General features: G+C 41.6%; 1 protein-coding gene across 1 annotated transcript in view; it reads right to left on the bottom strand.

The window, feature by feature from the left end:
- The window catches only part of TMEM64 (transmembrane protein 64), a 29,144-nt gene extending 10,946 nt beyond the window's left edge, over positions 1 to 18,198 (bottom strand). The window contains exons 1-2 of the mRNA XM_043483698.1: positions 17,257 to 18,198; positions 2,552 to 2,707 (exon numbers count right to left, since the gene is read on the bottom strand). Of these exons, the coding sequence (XP_043339633.1) occupies positions 2,552 to 2,707; positions 17,257 to 18,051 (951 nt within the window). The 5' untranslated portion in view covers positions 18,052 to 18,198. The remainder of the gene's footprint in view (positions 1 to 2,551; positions 2,708 to 17,256) is intronic.
- Between the last annotated feature and the right edge of the window lie 914 nt (positions 18,199 to 19,112).

The raw sequence follows: 19,112 nt of genomic DNA, 5'->3' as shown, positions 1-19,112 counted from the left end.
GGTGTGCTGCAGTCCATGGAGTCGCAAAGAGTCAGACACGACTGAGCAACTGAACTGACTGACTGACATAACACACAGAAAGTTTAATATGTGATTAGCATGCTACATTAATAAAAATAAACCAACTATAACAAACACTCTAAACCTAGAGCAGGTTATCTTTTAGAAAATGTAGCTGTGAAGAAAAAAACAGTAAAGGAAAATAAAAACTGATTTCCTGAATATCATAAATATTACAAAATTTATGTTAAAGCAAGTCTTCTGACAAGCTTATTTATAGTTTAATGTAAATATTCCTGGGCTCATTTTGTTTACTAAATTTGTACTGCATAAGCACAAAGAAAATTAACTCTAACTTTATCATGGTATTTTTGAAACAATATAGTGCCTCAAAAATTTGAGAATAATAGCATTAACAGTAAATTTGTAATGTGATACCATACACTCAAAGACAGTATAAATTAAAACTCACAGTTCAGGAGATCACTAAGTCAGCTATCTACCTGGTATTATTTGCTCAGTAGACTTATGAGCATGGTCTCTAGAACCAACTGCCTTTGTTCAAATCCTGATTCTACCCCCTGCACAAATTACTATCTAATGGTGTGCTGGTAAACACACACCTCTTATCTTAGGGATCAGAGATGGCAGGCTTGATTTAGAACACTTGCCATTTCCATAATTGTAAATACCCTCTGTCATGACCAATTTCAAGCTACCAATGTAACATTACTGAATACAAAATTGGCTCGTGGTAATAGATAATAAAAGTATATACCTACTAAGCTTTTGGTAGGCATTAAATGAGCTTAAACATGTGGCATATAAAGCATTCAATAAATATTAGCTATCATCATCATCACCATCTTACTAAATGATCAAAAATATAATTTTATATTTTGGCAAATCCTAGGAATGAAATGTATTACAAGCAAATGAAGTTTTAACTCTTCCGGCATGTAATTTAAGGCACTGAATAAATCTGCCTACGTAGCAGGATTTTCCTCTTTTATCAATCTCTTATATGAAATTATATGTACCTCAAACTACATTATAATTTGCATACTAGTACTAATCTACTTACAAATATTATTTAAACTTGCAATAGAATAATATTTTTACTTTATATAAAGAAATAGTTTCTAAAAAAATCTGTTTATAGCAAATTGTACTAGAAAGAAATTTACACTGCCAGTATAATAATTAAAAAATTTCAATAGAATAGTTCAGTATCTTCAAAATTTAAAGATATACAGTAACTAAGATTAAAAACCCAACTTCATCAAATCTCATTAAAATTACCTTTGGAAACACAGTATTAACAGTCAGTCAGTTCAGTCGCTCAGTCGTGTCTGACTCTTTGCAACCCCATGAACCGCAGTACGCTGGGCCTCCCTGTCCATCACCAACTCCCAGAGTTTACTAAACTCATGCCCATCAAGTCAGTGATGCCATCCAGCCATCTCACCCTCTGTCGTCCCCTTCTCCTCCTGCCCCCAATCCCTCCCAGCATCAGGGTCTTTTCCAATGAATCAACTTTTCGCATGAGGTGGCCAAAGGACTGGAGTTTCAGCTTCAGCATCAGTCCTTCCAGTGAACACCCAGGACTTATCTCCTTTAGGATGGACTGGTGGGATCTCCTTGCAGTCCAAGGAACTCTCAAGAGTCTTCTCCAACACCACAGTTCAAAAGCATCAATTCTTCGGACTCAGCTTTCTTCACAGTCCAACTCTCACATCCATACATGACCATTGAAAAAACCATAGCCTTGACTAGATGGACCTTTGTTGGCAGAGTAATGTCTCTGCTTTTTAATATGCTGTCTAGGTTGGTCATAACTTTCCTTCCAAGGAGTAAGTGTCTTTTAATTTCATGGCTGCAGCCACCATCTGCAGTGATTTTGGAGCCCAAAAAAATAAAGTCAGCCACTGTTTCTCCATCTATTTCCCATGAAGTGATGGGACCAGATGCCATGATCTTAGTTTTCTGAATGTTGAGCTTTAAGCCAACTTTTTCACTCTCCTCCTTCACTTTTATCAAGAGGCTTTTTAGTTCCTCTTCACTTTCTGCCATAAGGGTGGTGTCATCTGCATATCTGAGGTTACTGATATTTCTCCTGGCAATCTTGATTCCAGCTTGTGCTTCTTCCAGCCCAGCGTTTCTCATGATGTACTCTGCATATAAGTTAAATAAGCAGGGTGACAATATACAGCCTTGATGTATTCCTTTTCCTATTTGTATTAACAATAGTTCATATAAATTCAGAATATTTGATTTAGTCATGATTTTAAAAATAATCACTGCAAAAAGAACCCTATTTCTGTCATTCCCTGTTTTGTGCTTAGAAAATTTTCAGTAAGTGTCAACTCAGTTTTATGTATTTCTTATATATTCACAAGATTAAAAATGTAAATATTGTTAAAATATGAAGTAGTATTGAAAGAACAAGAAAAGATGTGAAAAAGGAAAAAATCAAATTATTTTCAGTGAAATTTCTTAGATTTAAATCAAGAAACAACAAAAAAAAGACAAGCCTTGTCCTTAAACTCACCTGTAAACAAAAAACAAAATATCCACTAATGCTCTGCTCTGCAATGACATCTTCCATGGTCCTCAGGGTGGTACCCAGGTAAGAATTCAGGAGCTGGGTAGGAAGCAGTCCAACTGAAGATGCCACCAGATAGTTGGGTAAGGAAAGATCAGTAATCTAGAGAAATATTAAACGGAATTATTCATTACCAAGTAAAATTTCAGTTTCACATAAAACTGTGTATACAAGTCTTGTTAGCAGTTTTACCTCAAAGTAGAGAGAGCTGAACTACTTTTCAAAGCATTCTGATTTTTAAACATGGTTATTCATGGAATATATACAGAATGAAAAGATCTACAATGAAATAAAAGTTTAAAGAAAAATTTTAATATTCTATTGCTCTGTCACTGAAAGCTGACATTTGTGACTATTGTTTTTTTCTTACACATAAATAAAAGGTGCAGACACATACATATCACTTTGTAAAAACAGTTTTTAAAGTCTTCCTCATGTCATTAAATATTCCTCATGCTTGTTTTTGTGCTTAGTCGCTCAGTCATTTCAGACTCTTTGTGACCCCATGGACTCTAGCCCGCCAGGCTCCTCTGTCCACGAGGATTTCTCCAGGCCAGAATACTGGAGTGGGTTGCCATGCCCTCCTCCAGTGGATCTCCCCAACCCAGGGATTGAACGCAGGTCTCTCACATTGCAGGCAGATTCTTTACCATCTGAGCCACCAGGAAAGCCCAAGAACACCGGAGTGGGTACCCTAACCCTTCTCCAGGGGATGTTACTGACCCAGCAATCAAACTGGTCTCCTGCACTGCAGGCAGATTCTTTACAAGCTGAGTTACCAGAAAAGCCCCTAAATATTCTTCATGAGTGAGTGAGTGAAGTCGCTCAGTCGTGTCGGACTCTTTGCGACCCCATGGACAGTAGCCTGCACCAGGCTCCTCCGTCCATGGGATTTTCTAGGCAAGAGTACTGGAGTGGGTTGCCATTTCCTTCTCCAGGGAATCTTCCCAACCCAGGGATCGAACCCAGGTCTCCCGCATTGTAGACAGCGCTTTACTGTCTGAGCCACCAGGGAAGTCAAATATACTTCATAAGCATACCTAAATAGCAATGTGGTCACTGGGTTTTGAAGCCAGGTAACTCCTGAAAAACTGTAAAATAACATTTAAGTACAAAGTCTTTGAATATCAGTTTTTTCATCTGTAAAATGAGGATAATAACCACTACCTTCCATGAAATTTTTTACAGAGATATGTGTAAATCTTAACAAATGCGTAGCATATGATCAGCACTCAAAAAGGTACAAATTATTATTATACATTTTTACTACATAGCACAATTTAACCATTCTTTTGCTGTGGAACATTTAAGCTGCTTCCTTAATTGTTTCTTTGTGTACATGTGACTATGTATTTTTTGGCTATTACAAATTTTTTAAAACCTGTATGAAAATCTTTGTGTATTAACCTGTATGGGAGACAGTATCTAAAATATTTCCAGTAAATCCATCTCATGGTATTCATGCCCTTGTGTGGTCCTCTCCCCTAGAGTGTGGGCTAGACCTAGCGCTTTCTTCTGGCAAATAGACTATAGCATAAGGGATGAGATGTTAGTTCCAAGATTAGGTTACAAAAATAACAAGACTTCCATCTCTCCGTCAGGAAGGTAAGTTACCCTGCTGTAAGCAGCTCTCTGGAGAGGCGCCTGCTCTAGCAAGGAGCTGTCGTCTTCAGCCAACGCGAGCACTGCCTGAGTGCGGCCCAGGGCCACCTGAGAGCCTGGAGGCAGACTCCTCCTCAGTTGTGTAACCAGGTGGCTGAGGCTCCGGTCAACACCTTGAGTTGTGAGACAACCTGAATTAGAGGTGATTCTGTGGGCGCCCCTGGTGGCTCAGTTAGTAAGGAATCTGCCTGCAATGCAGGAGACCTGGGTTCGATCCCTGGGTTGGGAAGATCCCCTGGAGAAGGAAATGGCAACCCCCTCCAGTATCCTTGCCTAGAAAATCTCATGGACAGAGGAGCCTGGTGGGCTACAGTCCACGGGGTCACAAAGAGTCGGGCACGACTGAGCGACTAACACTTACTATAATTTTAAGTTACATTAGTTTTAAATATACACTTTTCTATTTACATTTCTTTCATGGCTTTATCTGTTCACATTTGTTCATTTTTATTGAAATGTTGTGTTTTTCTTATTTATTCATGATATTTATTCTTTGTATAGTAAGGGCAACCTTTGTCCACGCTGTGTGCTAAGTCACTTCTGTCGTGTTAGACTCTTTGCGACCCTATGGACCGCAGCCTGCTAGGCTCCTCTGTCCATGGGATGCTCCAGGCAGGAAAGAATACTGGAGTGGGTTGCCATGCCCTCCTCCAGGGGATCTTCCTGACCCAGGGATCGAACCCACATCTCTTATGTCTCCCGCATTGGCAGGTAGGTTCTTTATCACTAGCACCAACTGAGAAGCCCATAGTTGTTACTACAGCCATTAATTTTGAGAATAACTTTCATATCCTTATCTGGGTATTGCTGTTATATAAGAAAGCTAGTGGCTACTTTATTTTTATTTTTATTAATATTAAAATCTGGTGTTTTAATGAGTTATACGTTATTCTACAACTACAGGCTAACCTAAAATTATGTAAAGCTACATTCATCTCTACTCACAGGTGATTAATTGGAGACGCACCACTGCTGATTTAGAAAGAATACTGCACTGTGACTGGTTGTTAAGATTCCCCTAAACACTGAGTGACTCAGTGACTGCAAGATGCTTTGGAAGGTGTCAGCCAGAGACAGACATAATGACACAACTTTTACCTTGAAGAATTCACACACTGACAAGCACACACATGCAGAAGGGGGGCCTTGAGAAGAACTGCATGAAAAGTATTAAAGAGTTAACAGGGATTAAAATCTCTGTAGGCGTGGGGGCCAAAGGGCAGCACTGTGGGACTAGAGGGATTTGAAAGGAGCTCCACAAGCCCAGGGCTTCACAGGGGAAGATGGTGGGAAGGAGAAGGGAAGCGGTTCCAAGAAGGGAATGAATGAGGTCCATGTGGCACACAGGTGAGGGCAATGAGAACATGCAGGGTTTATCAGTAAAGTCAGCAGTGCAGTCTGGACTGTTTAAAGTGCAAGGGACTCCTGCAAAACAAAGACAGGGCGAGTATCTGAGAGGATACGTGTGAGGGCTCTGGGTGAAAGGGGAATGAGTTTGTACTCGGCAGAAAAGCTCTGAGGAATCTAACCAAAGAATGACATGAACGGGGCTAAGTTTTAGGAAGGTTCCTCTATCAGTTTGGAGCACTTCCAGTAACGGAAAAACTTTCTTTAGAATTAAACATGTCAAATGTATAAAATATGTAAATATGACAAAAATGAATGTCATAAAAAATATTACAGTTGTAGTAATATTATATTATGCAAGTTATTTTCTAAGTAAGTATTTAAAATGTCAGAATGTAAAGCTTCAGTTCATAATCTTTAAATGTAATTAAAATTTCCCTAAAAAGAATATATATTTGATACTTATGGATGACAGCAATAATATCTAAATGGCTATTTTAAGAACAAATATCATAAATCTGAAATAACTCTGCCACTTAACTCTTTTAACAAGACCTTTGTCCAAAGCATACATGAAAGTTTACTAAATCTTTCATTACCAAATCTCATCCTGCAGAAAAAGGAAGTATTATGATTTACATATAGTTCCTTTTTGAAAAGCTGCGTAGCTAAATAAAGCAAAGAAACTAATTTCAGTTAATCACAGTAAAACTGTTTTGCTAGCATGTCAAATAATTTAGCCAAAGTATCAAAATAAAATGTACACAGGCACACACAGTTTTTCAACTAAGTGTATTAAAGATAAACAGATTCTATTCTAATATGGCATTTCCTATAAGCCAAGATCCTACTCAGAATCTGCATCCAATATTGGACAAACATAATGTACAACACTCGATCTCACAAAGAGATCCATTCAACCTTCTTTCCCTAGAAAGCCTTTACCCATGGACGTTCTGTAAAATCATTTATTGTTTTTTTGGCGGCACTGATCTTCGCTACCCTGCACTGGCTCTCTCTAGCTGTGGTGAGGTGGGGGCTCCTCCTGTTGGGAAGCACGGGCTCTCGGGTGCGGGGGCTGCCGCAGTCGCTGCCCGTGCGCTCTGAGCACAGGCTCGTTAGCGGTGGCACGTGGGCTTAGCTGCCCCCCCAGCACGTGGGGTCTTCCAGGACCAAGGATCGAACCTGTGTCCCCTGCACTGGCAGGCAGATTCTTAACCACTGGTCCAGCAGGGAAGTCCTACCCACTGACTTTAAAAAAATATGTCTCCTTTTCCTACTTCCCCAAAAGACATTAAATGTGAACCCAGAGTAATCCTACTAGGAACCCTTGCCTGTAATACCCTGGGATCTTGACTCAAGACTGTCTTCCTACTCCAGACTCAGGAATCTCAATCTAGGATGTCAGTGTTATCCTGCTGCTTAGGTTCTATGATCAGAAATACCTCAGTGTGGGCTTCAGGATGGTGAATGCTACCTGACTGCCATCCTCCCATGCTTTCAGAACTCCAGAAGCACCATGAAAGTACTGTGATTTACTTGGAGATGTAATTCACGTGCCTGGGTGGGTAAGGGTTACTTTAGAATATTACCATATTCAGATACATCCTGAAAACAAAGTGCCCATCTGAAGGGAAGAAAAAAGAGAGGAAAAAAAAAAAACCTTAATCTTAAAGAGTAAGAACTGATTCTTCACTGAACACACATTTTTGAAGCTGATAACAAGAGAACTCTGTGTACAGACGATCACTTGAATGCGCGCTGAACCTCAGACACGGTACAAAGCGCAGCTCCTTTGGCAACACTGCCTACAGTTCCTCTACCTTCTCCACTTACAAGTGTTTACACAGTGGCTTTACAGGCCTTAACAAACTAAAAAAGTTTATCATTTTTACACAGAATATCTTGACATAGATCAAATGAAGAATATAAAGGTGATCTGTGTATGGAAGACCTCAAATATTATCCATAGTTTTGTGAAACAACATTAGTTTCGGCAAATCACACCTTCCTGTAGAGGTGTGTTTCCTAGTTTATATAAAAGCAATGTTGTTTACTGACAAAGTTATAGTATAAATTTCAATTAAAACATATATCTAGAAATATTATACAGAAGAAATCATGAATATCCATAATAATTTTTAAGGAATGGTCAAAAGAAGTTAAAGTGACTACAGTTCGACCTTTTCATCTACTTATTATTGATAAATTATATTTTATAATATATATCCTCAAAATACTATCAGTATTTCAGAAACAAAGGAGGGAGAAAGAGTTAACAAATGGCAACCAGCTTTCACTTCCACATGAAATTTTAAAAACTGCCTTAAGGAAAAACACTTAACTACATTATCTTCCCTCCTCAAAATACTTCTTTTCATGTTTTCAATCTCAGTTGCCCTATCTAGACAAACAGCACTCTCCTCTTATCCCCACATCCAATCATCTACTCTTTTGTACAGAGTCTACCTTCTACGTCTATAAGAAATCTCCCCGTCATCTGTTCCTATTCCCATTCAGTCTCCTCCTCTCTAGTCCTGATACGTTAGATCTACCCACCACTCACAACCTATGTGAAATTTTGCAGAAATCTTTAAAAAAATGGAAAATCCAATCCCGCTTAAACTTTTTCCTACTGCCATCAGAATGAGGTTCAGATTCATCAACATGCAAAGTACAAAATGACTGTGTGGTCATGAAAGTCATTCTGTACTATACTTAATGACCAAAATGTTCATTACATGCAGTAAAAAGTCTCAGAAATCATTCACAACATTCACTCACAATGTTATATAAAGAAAAGACTAGAAAACACTAAGATGTTGAATGTTTTCCTCCTTATACTTACTATACTTCTCAAACTTTTTACAATGAATATTTATTCATAGGCAGAAAAAACACTTTTAAAATAAGTTTTAATAAGACTCTCTGCCTCTAAAGACATTTTAATCTAGGAAGGGGTAATAAGGTATACTCTATTTGTTACTATGATACAATAGGCTAGATATACAGGTTTGTGAATTCTAACGCCGTATATGACACATGAAAACCACAGAAGCTGGTGAGATGACTGAAGAGCCACAAAGAGAACAGTTTTAAGGAAGTAACAGCCAGCGACACTCAGTGGTTCTGTGAGGTCTACGGATGAGGTGGCACAACACTGCTCAAAGTGGTCATTATATCTCAACCTTCAGACTTAGAGACTCCAAGCTCCTTCAAAACAGGCTGTGTCTCTGTAATCTATTCCATCTGAACTGGACCAATGGCAATGAATCAGTATACTTTAATAGAAAGAAGAACTAATCATAAGTTAAGCTGGCACAGTGTGTATTATGACTCATAATTGGTATATGAATGAACATCGATAACACAGAATAAGAATTTAAAAAGATGAAAAAAGTTTTTATAAAACATACCATCACCAAACTGTTACATACAAAGTAATGTTAAATAGTTACTCAGAACATCTGTCTTTTTAAGAGTAAACTCTGAACCCTGTCTAACCTCTCTAATTTTACAAATAATGATAATTGGAGGCCAGATCATTAAATGACTTCACCAAGGTCACACAGGAGCTGAGACAGAACTAAACGTCCCCAAACAGTCCATGAGAACAAGATTTTACCATTTTTCTGGTCTCATAGTCACTAGCCAATAAAATATTTTTATTTAACTGCAGTAAATTTCAGTTCAATTGTGAATTAAATTATTAGAAGCAATTTATCTTTTTCTTGATTACTCAAGGCAAATTCTAGGAAAATACAATACAGTTTAGTTATATTTGCTTCAATTTTGTCTTTAATCTTATTTTGCCATTATTATTTTAGTCAGTACAGCAGTTTAACAGCTCCCTGCCCCTCCACCCAAACAAGCAAAAACACTCTCTGTTGCTGTTTCTAACCTACTCGGGGTTAATAAAAATAGCCAAAGTAACTAACAGTTTGGTAACATAAAATTCTTTAAAATGGTTCTACTGAGAAGTGAGCCAGGCTGATGGGTCAGGCCTTCCACTTTTAAATTTACTCATTTTTTTCCCCCTTTTATTTTTTCATTTTACCCACAATACCTATATATATATTTTTTAAAGGCTTTTGTTAAATACAAAGGTAAAAAGACATATACGGGAGCTTACGGGCCTCTTCCTACAGTTTCAGGGGCTGGACTTGGTGGGTATTTTACTACAGTGACTGTCATAGCTCTAATGCAAACCAGTCAAGTCCCAGGCTAGGAAACATTTCAGGCTTTGCACGCCATAGGGTTTTTGTCACAACTACTCAACCTTGATGTTTTAGCTTAAAAGGAGCTACAAATGGTACATCCACAAGTAAGCATGGCTGTATTCCAGTAACATTATTTACAGATGCTGAAATTTGAATTTCATGTAATTCTCACACACACACAAAACATTATTCTTTTGATATTTTTTTCAGTCATCTCCCTAGCATGATGCCTGATTCAACTGTGGAGAACCTGGCCTGGTGCCTGACACATGGGCGGTCCCAGGGCTACTGCTCTGCAATTAGAACCGGAGGTCTCTGGGAAACCGGGCAGTTCTCTGCTGATCTTCTCAGATCAACAGCACAACCTCAGGTAAGTTCACGGCTCTACCATTTACCAACTGTATGTTCCTAGGCTAGTTATTTCACCACTCTGCCTCAACTGCCTTAGCTTAGTATGAGAATTAGGGTTCAAATGAACATTAAGTAAGTAATGTGTACATGTTAGAAGAACAGTGCCCAGCAGTTACCAAGTACAATATAAAAAAATGGTTACATTAAAAAGAAAAAAAAAGTCTCCAAGTTTCATTATGTCCTTATTTTGGAATGCAGAGGATGGAGAGAAGGAAATAGTAAGTAATGAGCAAGCTATACATTTTATCACAGCTATGTGGTAGGTAATGGTAAACACATTTCACAACAGAAAGCACGGCTCAAAGAATAGCTCAAGATGTCAGAGTAAATGTTAGAACTAAGTCTGACTTCAAGTGTGTGATATTTTGTCCTCTATGTAACTGCCTATGAGTCACTGATAACTCCTCAAAGGACTGTTGTGATGATTAAGGAATAGTATACATGTAAATTTTCTCTCCATACTGTAAAGTGGTATACAACATATGATCAAGAGATCTTACATGCTATGTTTTATGCTTTTATTTGAGGTTTCAAAGATTCAACCATGAAAACATTTCCCATGTGGAATTAAGTTTTTCTATGACCAAAGTGAAAAGAGAGAATAATTTTTAGGCTCTCCTGTGGAACAGCTGTAACAACATCAAACCCCTTTGGAAGCTGCAAGCACCAATATGAATACTGTTACTCATAAGAACCAATTATTATGTAATACATTCGGATTAACAAAGGCTTCTCTCCAGGCTCAGTCAGTGAAGAATCTGCCTGCAATACAAGAGACCCAGGTTCAATTCCTGGGTCAGGAAGATTACCTGGAGAAGGAAATGGCAACCCACTCCAGTATTCCTGCCTCAAGAATCCCATGGATAGAGAAGCCTGGCAGGCTACAGTTCATGGGGTTGCAAGAGTCAGACAAGACTTAATTAGCAACTAAACCGCCACCAAACCATCGTATTTGGATTAAAGTTGTTATTTCACAGGTGGTAGCTTTAAGCCATTGAAGTCCAGATATCTCCATGGGAGTATCTTACAAGAGACCTTACAAGAATGCATTAATGTTTTCTAAATACAGTTATTTTTATGAATGCTTACAGTTTTCAACTTTATCAACAAAAAGGAATCCTGAAGTTTTGAGCCTACAGACAAGATCTGCTATGTTTAAGTCAGAAATAATCATGTTTACCTCTTAGAATGTTGAGGATGAAATATGTTAACATATTAAGGGGTACTTACTAATTGTGGAATGGTAAGAGAGAGGCTAGAGGTAAGCTGAGGGTTGGGACAATGTCCCGAGGGGAAAAGAAAACCCACTTGAGGGTTTCCCTTACAGGGAGTACCAAGATTAGATGTGCATTCTAGAAAGATCATTCTGGAGGGAGAAAAAACTGAAAATCCTTTCCTATGAGGCAAGGAGACTAGATAGGAGGCTGAAACGCTGCCAGGGTAGTGGCAGTGGACTGGACTGAAGGGTCTGGGAGGCAGGATCCAGCAGTCAAGGGCCAGAGTCCAAGACTACTGCCAAACACTCAAGTTCTCGCTCCTTCCCGGCACACACATTGCCCCTGCGAAGTTAGCTGTGGCCATGTCACTTGTTCAGGCTAGTAAAAAGTGAGATTACTTCCAGGTGAAAGCATTAACAATCAGTAGAATTTACTATGTCACATGAACCAAGTGAAAGATGGTGGCTCTGTAAACCTGGATCCCACAGTAAAAATAACATAAAGCAGACTCCCTGCTCCTTCCCTGACAGAGCTGAACCTACATCTGCGTCAAGTGAGGAAACACACCTTTGCTTTTTTTTTCTAATACCTAAGGAACATATATTTATGAGAAATCACGAGGAAAAATATGGCATATATGCAATATAGAGTCTATTTAATTAAAACATTTTAAAAAGGATATATTATAAATGCTAGGAGCATATATTATAGTCCCCCAAATCATAAAAGTGGAATTCAAAATACAAATTATATCTCCCTTCACTATAAATAATAATACAAGCTGCAGTTTCTACAAATCTTTGCCGTTCAACCCAATGAGGTTTGCGCGTTGTTGTTGTAGCACAATTTAGCCTATCCTGAGTGAAGCAATAAGGAACAGTCATTCTAGATATGTGCCCAGATAAGAACAGTACTTAGAAACACACACAGACAACACATCTAGAAATCTGTCTTAATGTACAATAATACCTACAGATGCAAGACTACATCAAAAACATTGGTAGGTGGGGCCTTTATTTCCCACAGGAAAGATGAGTATATTTTTAAAAGTAGAAATGATTCTAAAATGTACCTGGGAAATTGTATTTCTTATGATCTAAGTATTCGTACTATAAAGTGTTATGTACTTAGTTTCCACTGCAAAAGTGAAGTGTCAATTTGTCCATCCCTTTTTAAGCACATGTGGGAGAAGGAAAGAAAGTTAAGAACAGAGAGCAAGCAAGGGAGAGCCTTTTCCCTTCTATATATTCTTCTTGTACAATCAGCTCCTGCCTCTAAAATATAAAAACTAGCTCCACCATAATAATAATTGCTATTAATTTTTGAGAAATGAGTATGTGCCAGGCAAATGCTCACTGTCTTCAGTGCATTAGCTTATTTGAGCCTCATAGCTCAGCATAGACTAATCAACGACTATTTCCAAAGCCTGTGCCTCTCGTGACCACTACCTTTCCTCGTTGAAGTAGGCCCAAATCATGAGCATTGATTAAAGGTCAATCAATCATGGACATGGAAGATGAGTTTTAACAGGAATGGAGAGGAGGAAAGATAATTTTAAAAAACAGGTAGGGAAGAAGAAAAAGAAATACGCCTGGAAAGGGGGCAGCTTTGGGTAGCCAGAGGGGTATGAGGGTAGAGAGGATAAAATCAGAAAGAAGTTCTAGAAGGCAGAAGGGAAACCCAAGCTAAAACAAAAATCAGCATTATCTAAGCTTTCTTTTCACTCACATATCCTGGGTGAATTCAGTATACAGTTTCAGTTGTAGGAGCTATTATGTAGATAGTTAAAAAGAGAAATGAACAAGATGTAATAGACTATATCCAATGGCTCCACAAGCCACGTTGCTTAAGGCCAAGAGTGAGAGTTTGACACAGTACCATGAACTTTTTCAGATCATCTGGGGTTTATAACTCAGCTCCACCACTCGGTCCTTCGAGAGCCTTCACGGATCACACTCTTGTCAAGGCCAAGGGGCCTGTGTAACTCAATGAGGCTGTGAGCCGTGCTGTGCAGGGCCGCCCACGATGGACGGGTTGCAGTGAAGAGTTCTGACAAAACGTGGCCCACCGAAGGAGGAAACAGCAAACCACTCCAATATTTTTGCTGCAAGAACCCCATAACAGTATGAAAACTCAAAAAGGTAGGATAATGGAAGACGAGTGCCCCAGGTCAGAAAGAAAAGAAAGAAAGTGAAGTCACTCAGTTGTGTCCAACTCTTTGTGACCCCATCGACTGTAGTCTACCAGCCTCATCCATCCATGGGATTTTTCAGGCAAGAGTACTGGAGTGGGTTGCCATTTAAGGAGTCCAGTAAGCTACTGGGAAGAGAGGAGGGCAATTACTCATAACTCCAGAAAGAATAAAGCGTTGAAGTGGAAACGATGCTCAGTGGTGGATGTGTCTGGTGGTGAAAGTAAAGACCAGTGCTGTAAAGAACAGCATTACATAGGAATCTGGATTGTAGTGTTGGAGAAGACTGTTGAGAGTCCTCTGGACTGCAAGGAGATCAAACTGTCAGTCCTAAGGGAAATCAACCTTGAACATCCACTGGCAGGACTGATGCTGAAGCTGAAACTTCCATACTTTGGCCACCTGATGTGAAAAGCCAACTCATTGGAAAAGACCTTGATGCTGGGAAAGATTGAAGGCAAAAGGAGAAGGGGATGGGAGAAGATGATATGGTTAGAGAGCACCACTGACTCAATGGACAGGAATGTGAGCAAACTCCAGGAGATAGTGAAGGACAGAGGAGCCTGGCATGCTGCAGTCCATGGGGTCACAAAGAGTCGGATATGACTTAGCTACTGAACCACCACCACCACCACCACTTGGTAGCTGGGTGATCCTGAACAAGCTCCTGGATGCCTCCATGTCTTCCTCAGTTAAACTACACCAATAATACCTATTTCAAGACGTCAGTTTTCTTTTTTCCTTCTTTTCTCTTGACCCTACAAGGCCAAACTGAGAGCTGCCTCTTGTCAAGTTCGTTTTCAATTAATTACCTTAAATTATTTCCAAGTACAAAGTATAAATTACATGTTTAATATATTTATTTTAAAAAACTTATTTAATTAACAAATTATAATGAGCTCACATTATATACCCAGGACAAAATATAAAATGAAGAAATGGAGTCAAGGGTTAAGACTCTATCTGCAAACCATTATTTAGTACCTAGGTGATCCTGGATAACAACAGTAATGACGCCATGAAATTAAAAGACACTTACTCCTTGGAAGGAAAGTTATGACCAACCTAGACAGCATATTAAAAAGCAGAGACATTACTTTGTCAACAAAGGTCTGTCTAGTCAAGGCAATGGTTTTTCCAGCAGTCATGTATGGATGTGAGAGTTGGACTATAAAGAAAGCTGAGAGCCAAAGAACTGATGCTTTTGAACTGTGGTGTTGGAGAAGGCTCTTGAGAGTCCCTTGGACTGCAAGGAGATTCCACCAGTCCATCCTAAAGGAGATCAGTCCTGGGTATTCATTGGAAGGACTGATGTTGAAGCTGAAACTCCAATACTTTGGCCACCTGATGCGAAGAGCTGACTCATTTGAAAAGACCCTGATGCTGGGAAAGACTGAGAGCAGGAGAAGGGGATGACAGAGGATGAGATGGTTGGATAGCATCACCAACTCAATGGACATGAGTTTGGGTAAACTCCGGGAGTTGGTGATGGACAGGGAGGCCTGGCGTGCTGTGATTTATGGGGTCGCAAAGAGTTGGACATGACTGAGCAACTGAACTGAACTGAATGATGACAAAAGCCAGAGTGTTTGTTATTCCAGGCTTAGTAGCATTTATTTATGCAATCGTCTCAATAATCCTATGAAGTAGCTAACATTACTTTCCCATTTTGCATATACGAAAGTGAACCATAAAGAGGATAAGCAACTTGACTGAGGGTCAACAGATTCAGATTCTATGGCGAATTCTATGGGGACAGCAGAATTTCAGATCATCAGCCCTGTGTTCTGGACTATTAGATAATAATCTATAATATATGTATAATCACTTTCCATAGAGCTAGTTTAAAGATTAGAAATAATATGTGGAAGCAGTTCAGGACAGTAGGCACACAGTTGGTAGACAAGAAAATGCACAAGGAAATAAGCTATACTGGAGAGGATGCAAACTAACAGAAATTCAGTTTCCTTAGTTCCAACCCTCTTTCAAAGTTTAAGGATACTTGAGCCAAGGCTGGGTCAAAATTCAAGCTTATAGGAATCTGTGAAAAGGTAAGAATTTAAGGAAGAGAACATACTAAATACCTGTAAACATCAAACTTTCTGTTGATAAGGAGAAAACTCCTTATCTATTTCCATGTCGCCACAAGCCTCACTCTAGTCATTGCTGCAGTTGGCTAGAATCAACATGAGATTTGCAAAAGGCATTTAAAAAGAAAAGGGTAGGTTGGGTAGAAAGAGAAAGAAAAGGGTAGAAAAGGTTAGAAATATTCTTAACGTAAAACAAAATGAGAAAGTTTCTAGAGATAACTATTTTTGAAACAAATTTGTCAGGTTCACTAATATATATTGATTCCTGTGGACTTGAGTGATAAAACTCTTTCTTCATACAGTTTTTTTAGGTCTAGTGGAAGGGTTGAGTTTCTGAGCATCTATATGAAAATTCTTTGAACTTCAGAATCACTGAATTTGAAGAACACAGTAACTAGTTTAACCCCTTGACCTTAAAAAAGAGGAAAGCAAGGGCACATAGCCAGTGGTAAAGAACCTGCCCGCCAATGCAGGAGACATAAGAGACACAGGATCGATCCCTGGGTCAGGAAGATACCCTGGAGAAGGGAATGGCAACCCACTCTAGCATTTTTGCCTGGAGAATCCCATGGACAGAGGAACCTGGTAGGCTATAGTCCATGGACACGACAGAAGTGACTTAGCATACAGCATGCGCTGAAGACACTAAGTCTGTAAATACTGGATCCTTTTTTTCCCCATGGGATGGTCCTCAGTAACAGAGTTCCATTGTTCAATCATTTACTAGCAGTGTTTCCATTACTCAATCATTTACAAAGTGATGTACGTTAGTTAGAAACACCTTAACTGAATAAGCAAAGCACATGAATACAAGACCAAAAAAAAAAGTGTATAAGGTGTATAAAAAGACAAATATATTCTCAATTGGGAAAAAGATTACCTGTCCAATTTTGTTTTACCCACTACCAAGTTATTTTAAAATGAAGTTCCTCCAAAGAAAGGTTATAAAGGAGGCTTCCCCCCTTATTACACTGTATTAAAAAAGCAAATTACTTGATGAAAAAAAAATCCTATTAAAAATTTTAGGAAACTCCAAAATAGAGTCTACTTTCTCCTCTATTTACCCAAACTCTTCCTTTAGCCCCACACTGTTAAAAACTTGAGCTAAAATACTGGATGCATTTTGGCAGGTTAGAGGGAAAGCCAGCCTTTATTTACTCCCTGACTGGTGCGACAGCTGCTACAGAATAAGATGACAAATGTTTAAAATAGATTCTACTCCTCTCCTCTCTTAATTAAGAGGGCTCATTTTTAACTAAACTCATATGCCAAAAGAGGAGTAGTTCTTTCTCTACCAAATCTCCTACTGAGGGGGCCAGACACAGATTGGCTTTATCTGTTTGAAATTTCTCAGGGCACGTCAGAAAGTAATTTCCACTTCTGTTGTTAATGTCACTCCTCTGCCGGCATTCCACAGGACGGAGCGCCCTCCCAGGGCCGCCCCAAGATCGCTCAAAAAAAAAAAAAAAAAAAAAACTTGGGAGAGAGAACGGCCCAGCGGCACGCCACTTACCGAGAACACTGCGTTCTGCAGCCCGAAAGGTATGGGGGTGAGCCTGGCCAGCGCCACCACTTTGAGGCCGCTGCCCCCCTCCACGACGCGGATGACGGCGCTGAGCTTCTCGCTGCTCTGGATCCTGGCGGCCACCCAGGCGGTGAGCAGCCGTTTGCAGACCACGTGGGCGATGAAGGTGCCAATGAGGACGCCCACCACCATCAGCCCCATGCCCAGCACGAAGCCATACAGGTAGCCGGCCGCCACGTTGAGCACGATGTAGCCCCAGCCGCAGGGGAACGAGACCACGATGAAGCCCACGACGAAGAGCAGGACCCCCAGCAGCGAGTCGAGGCTCTCGGCCCAGAGCAGGAGGTGCTGCAGGTAGCGGCGGACCAGGGCCAGGGAAGCGAAGCACACGGCGGCCAGCACGCAGACCAGCACCAGGCTCCGGCACCAACAGGTGCTGCCGAGGCAGCAGCAGCGCCAGCTTCTCACCTCGGCCACGCCGACCACCACGCCGCCGCCCCCCGGGCCGCCCGCTAACGCCCCGCCCGGCCCCGGCAGATCTGAGGCGTCGAGCGGAGCGTGGCGCTCCAGACAGGCGCTGAGCAGGGCCCCCGGGGCCGCCGCCGCCGCCGCGCTCGCCCCGCCCCCGCGCGGGGGCAGGCGCTCAGCCGGGCCGTCCCCGCCTGCCGCCCGAGGCAGGGCCCAGCCGGCCGGCGGCGGCGGCTCGGCGTGGCCCGGGAGGGCGGCGGTGTACTGCAGAAGCCGGGGCAGCGACTGGAGCAGGCTGCCGCCGGCGCTCCACATGCCTCGGCCCAGCGCCGGGCCCTCCTCAACCGGCCTGCGCTTCCGCTGCCGCAGCGGCCGCGCTCGTCAAGCGGCGGGCCTTCATGGCGCCCCGCGCGCGTGGCCTGACTCGCCGCGTTCTCTCGAGGGGCAGGAGAGGGCCTCAGGGAAAAAAACCTGAGGGCTCGCTGACGGAAGGATGACGCCGTGAAGCGGGAGAAAACTCCCGACGCCACACAGGCGGAGCCCGCCTCTCCGGGGGCCGAGGGGGCGGGGCGTCGGGAGCGCGGGGCGGGGCGTCAGCGCGCGGGGGGGGGGGGGCCTGACGCGAGCTATAGTTGGCCCCGCCCCCGTGACGGACAGCACCCCGCCCCCGCCAGGGTAACGAGGAGGCTGGGTAGCGGCGGCGTCCGGAGGGCTGAGTCGCTGAGGAGGCCGCTGGGAGGAGAGAAACAGTAGAGACTATGGGGGCGCCAGAGAAGGAGAGGGGCTTCAGTGAGGTGGAGAGTTGGGTGACGCGCGAGGAACCCTGCAGTGGCCTTCCCGGCCTTCCTAGGAGGCGCATGCGTGCCTGCCTGTCAGGGCGCGCTCTCTCCCTTGGGCCCGGTCCCAGTCAGCTAGCCGCTTGGATTCTCGCCCAATACCTGTTGGCTGTTTTTGCAGTAACCTCTGATCGTTTATATCCACAGCTATTGTGGTGATATTGGAGGAAAAAGAGTTCTTCATCTGCTTTAAGGAGGATTTGCTCATTTTTACCTCCCCAGGTAGTGAAATCTCCGTGCAGGTTTCAGGTCGTCGTTTGGTACTTAAAGAACTTAAGGAATTAGGTATAAAAGCCCAACCTCGACAGAATGCCACTTCTGACCCCAGAAGTCTTTTATTAAGCGCCAGATACCTGGGCTAGCGACTTCTCGAAAAGATACACCGAAGAACATTCTTTTTTTTTTTTTTTTTTTTATTATTTTTTTTTTCGAGTGGGTTTTGTCATACATTGATATGAATCAGCCATGGATTTACATGTATTCCCAATCCCGATCCCCCCTCCCACCTCCCTCTCCACCCGATTCCTCTGGGTCTTCCCA

This window comes from Cervus canadensis, chromosome 12, assembly GCF_019320065.1.
Source record: "Cervus canadensis isolate Bull #8, Minnesota chromosome 12, ASM1932006v1, whole genome shotgun sequence".
In the NCBI taxonomy this organism is placed as follows: Eukaryota; Metazoa; Chordata; class Mammalia; order Artiodactyla; family Cervidae; genus Cervus; species Cervus canadensis.
Note: the sequence above shows the minus strand (reverse complement) of the source record. Positions and strands in the feature narration are given on the sequence as shown.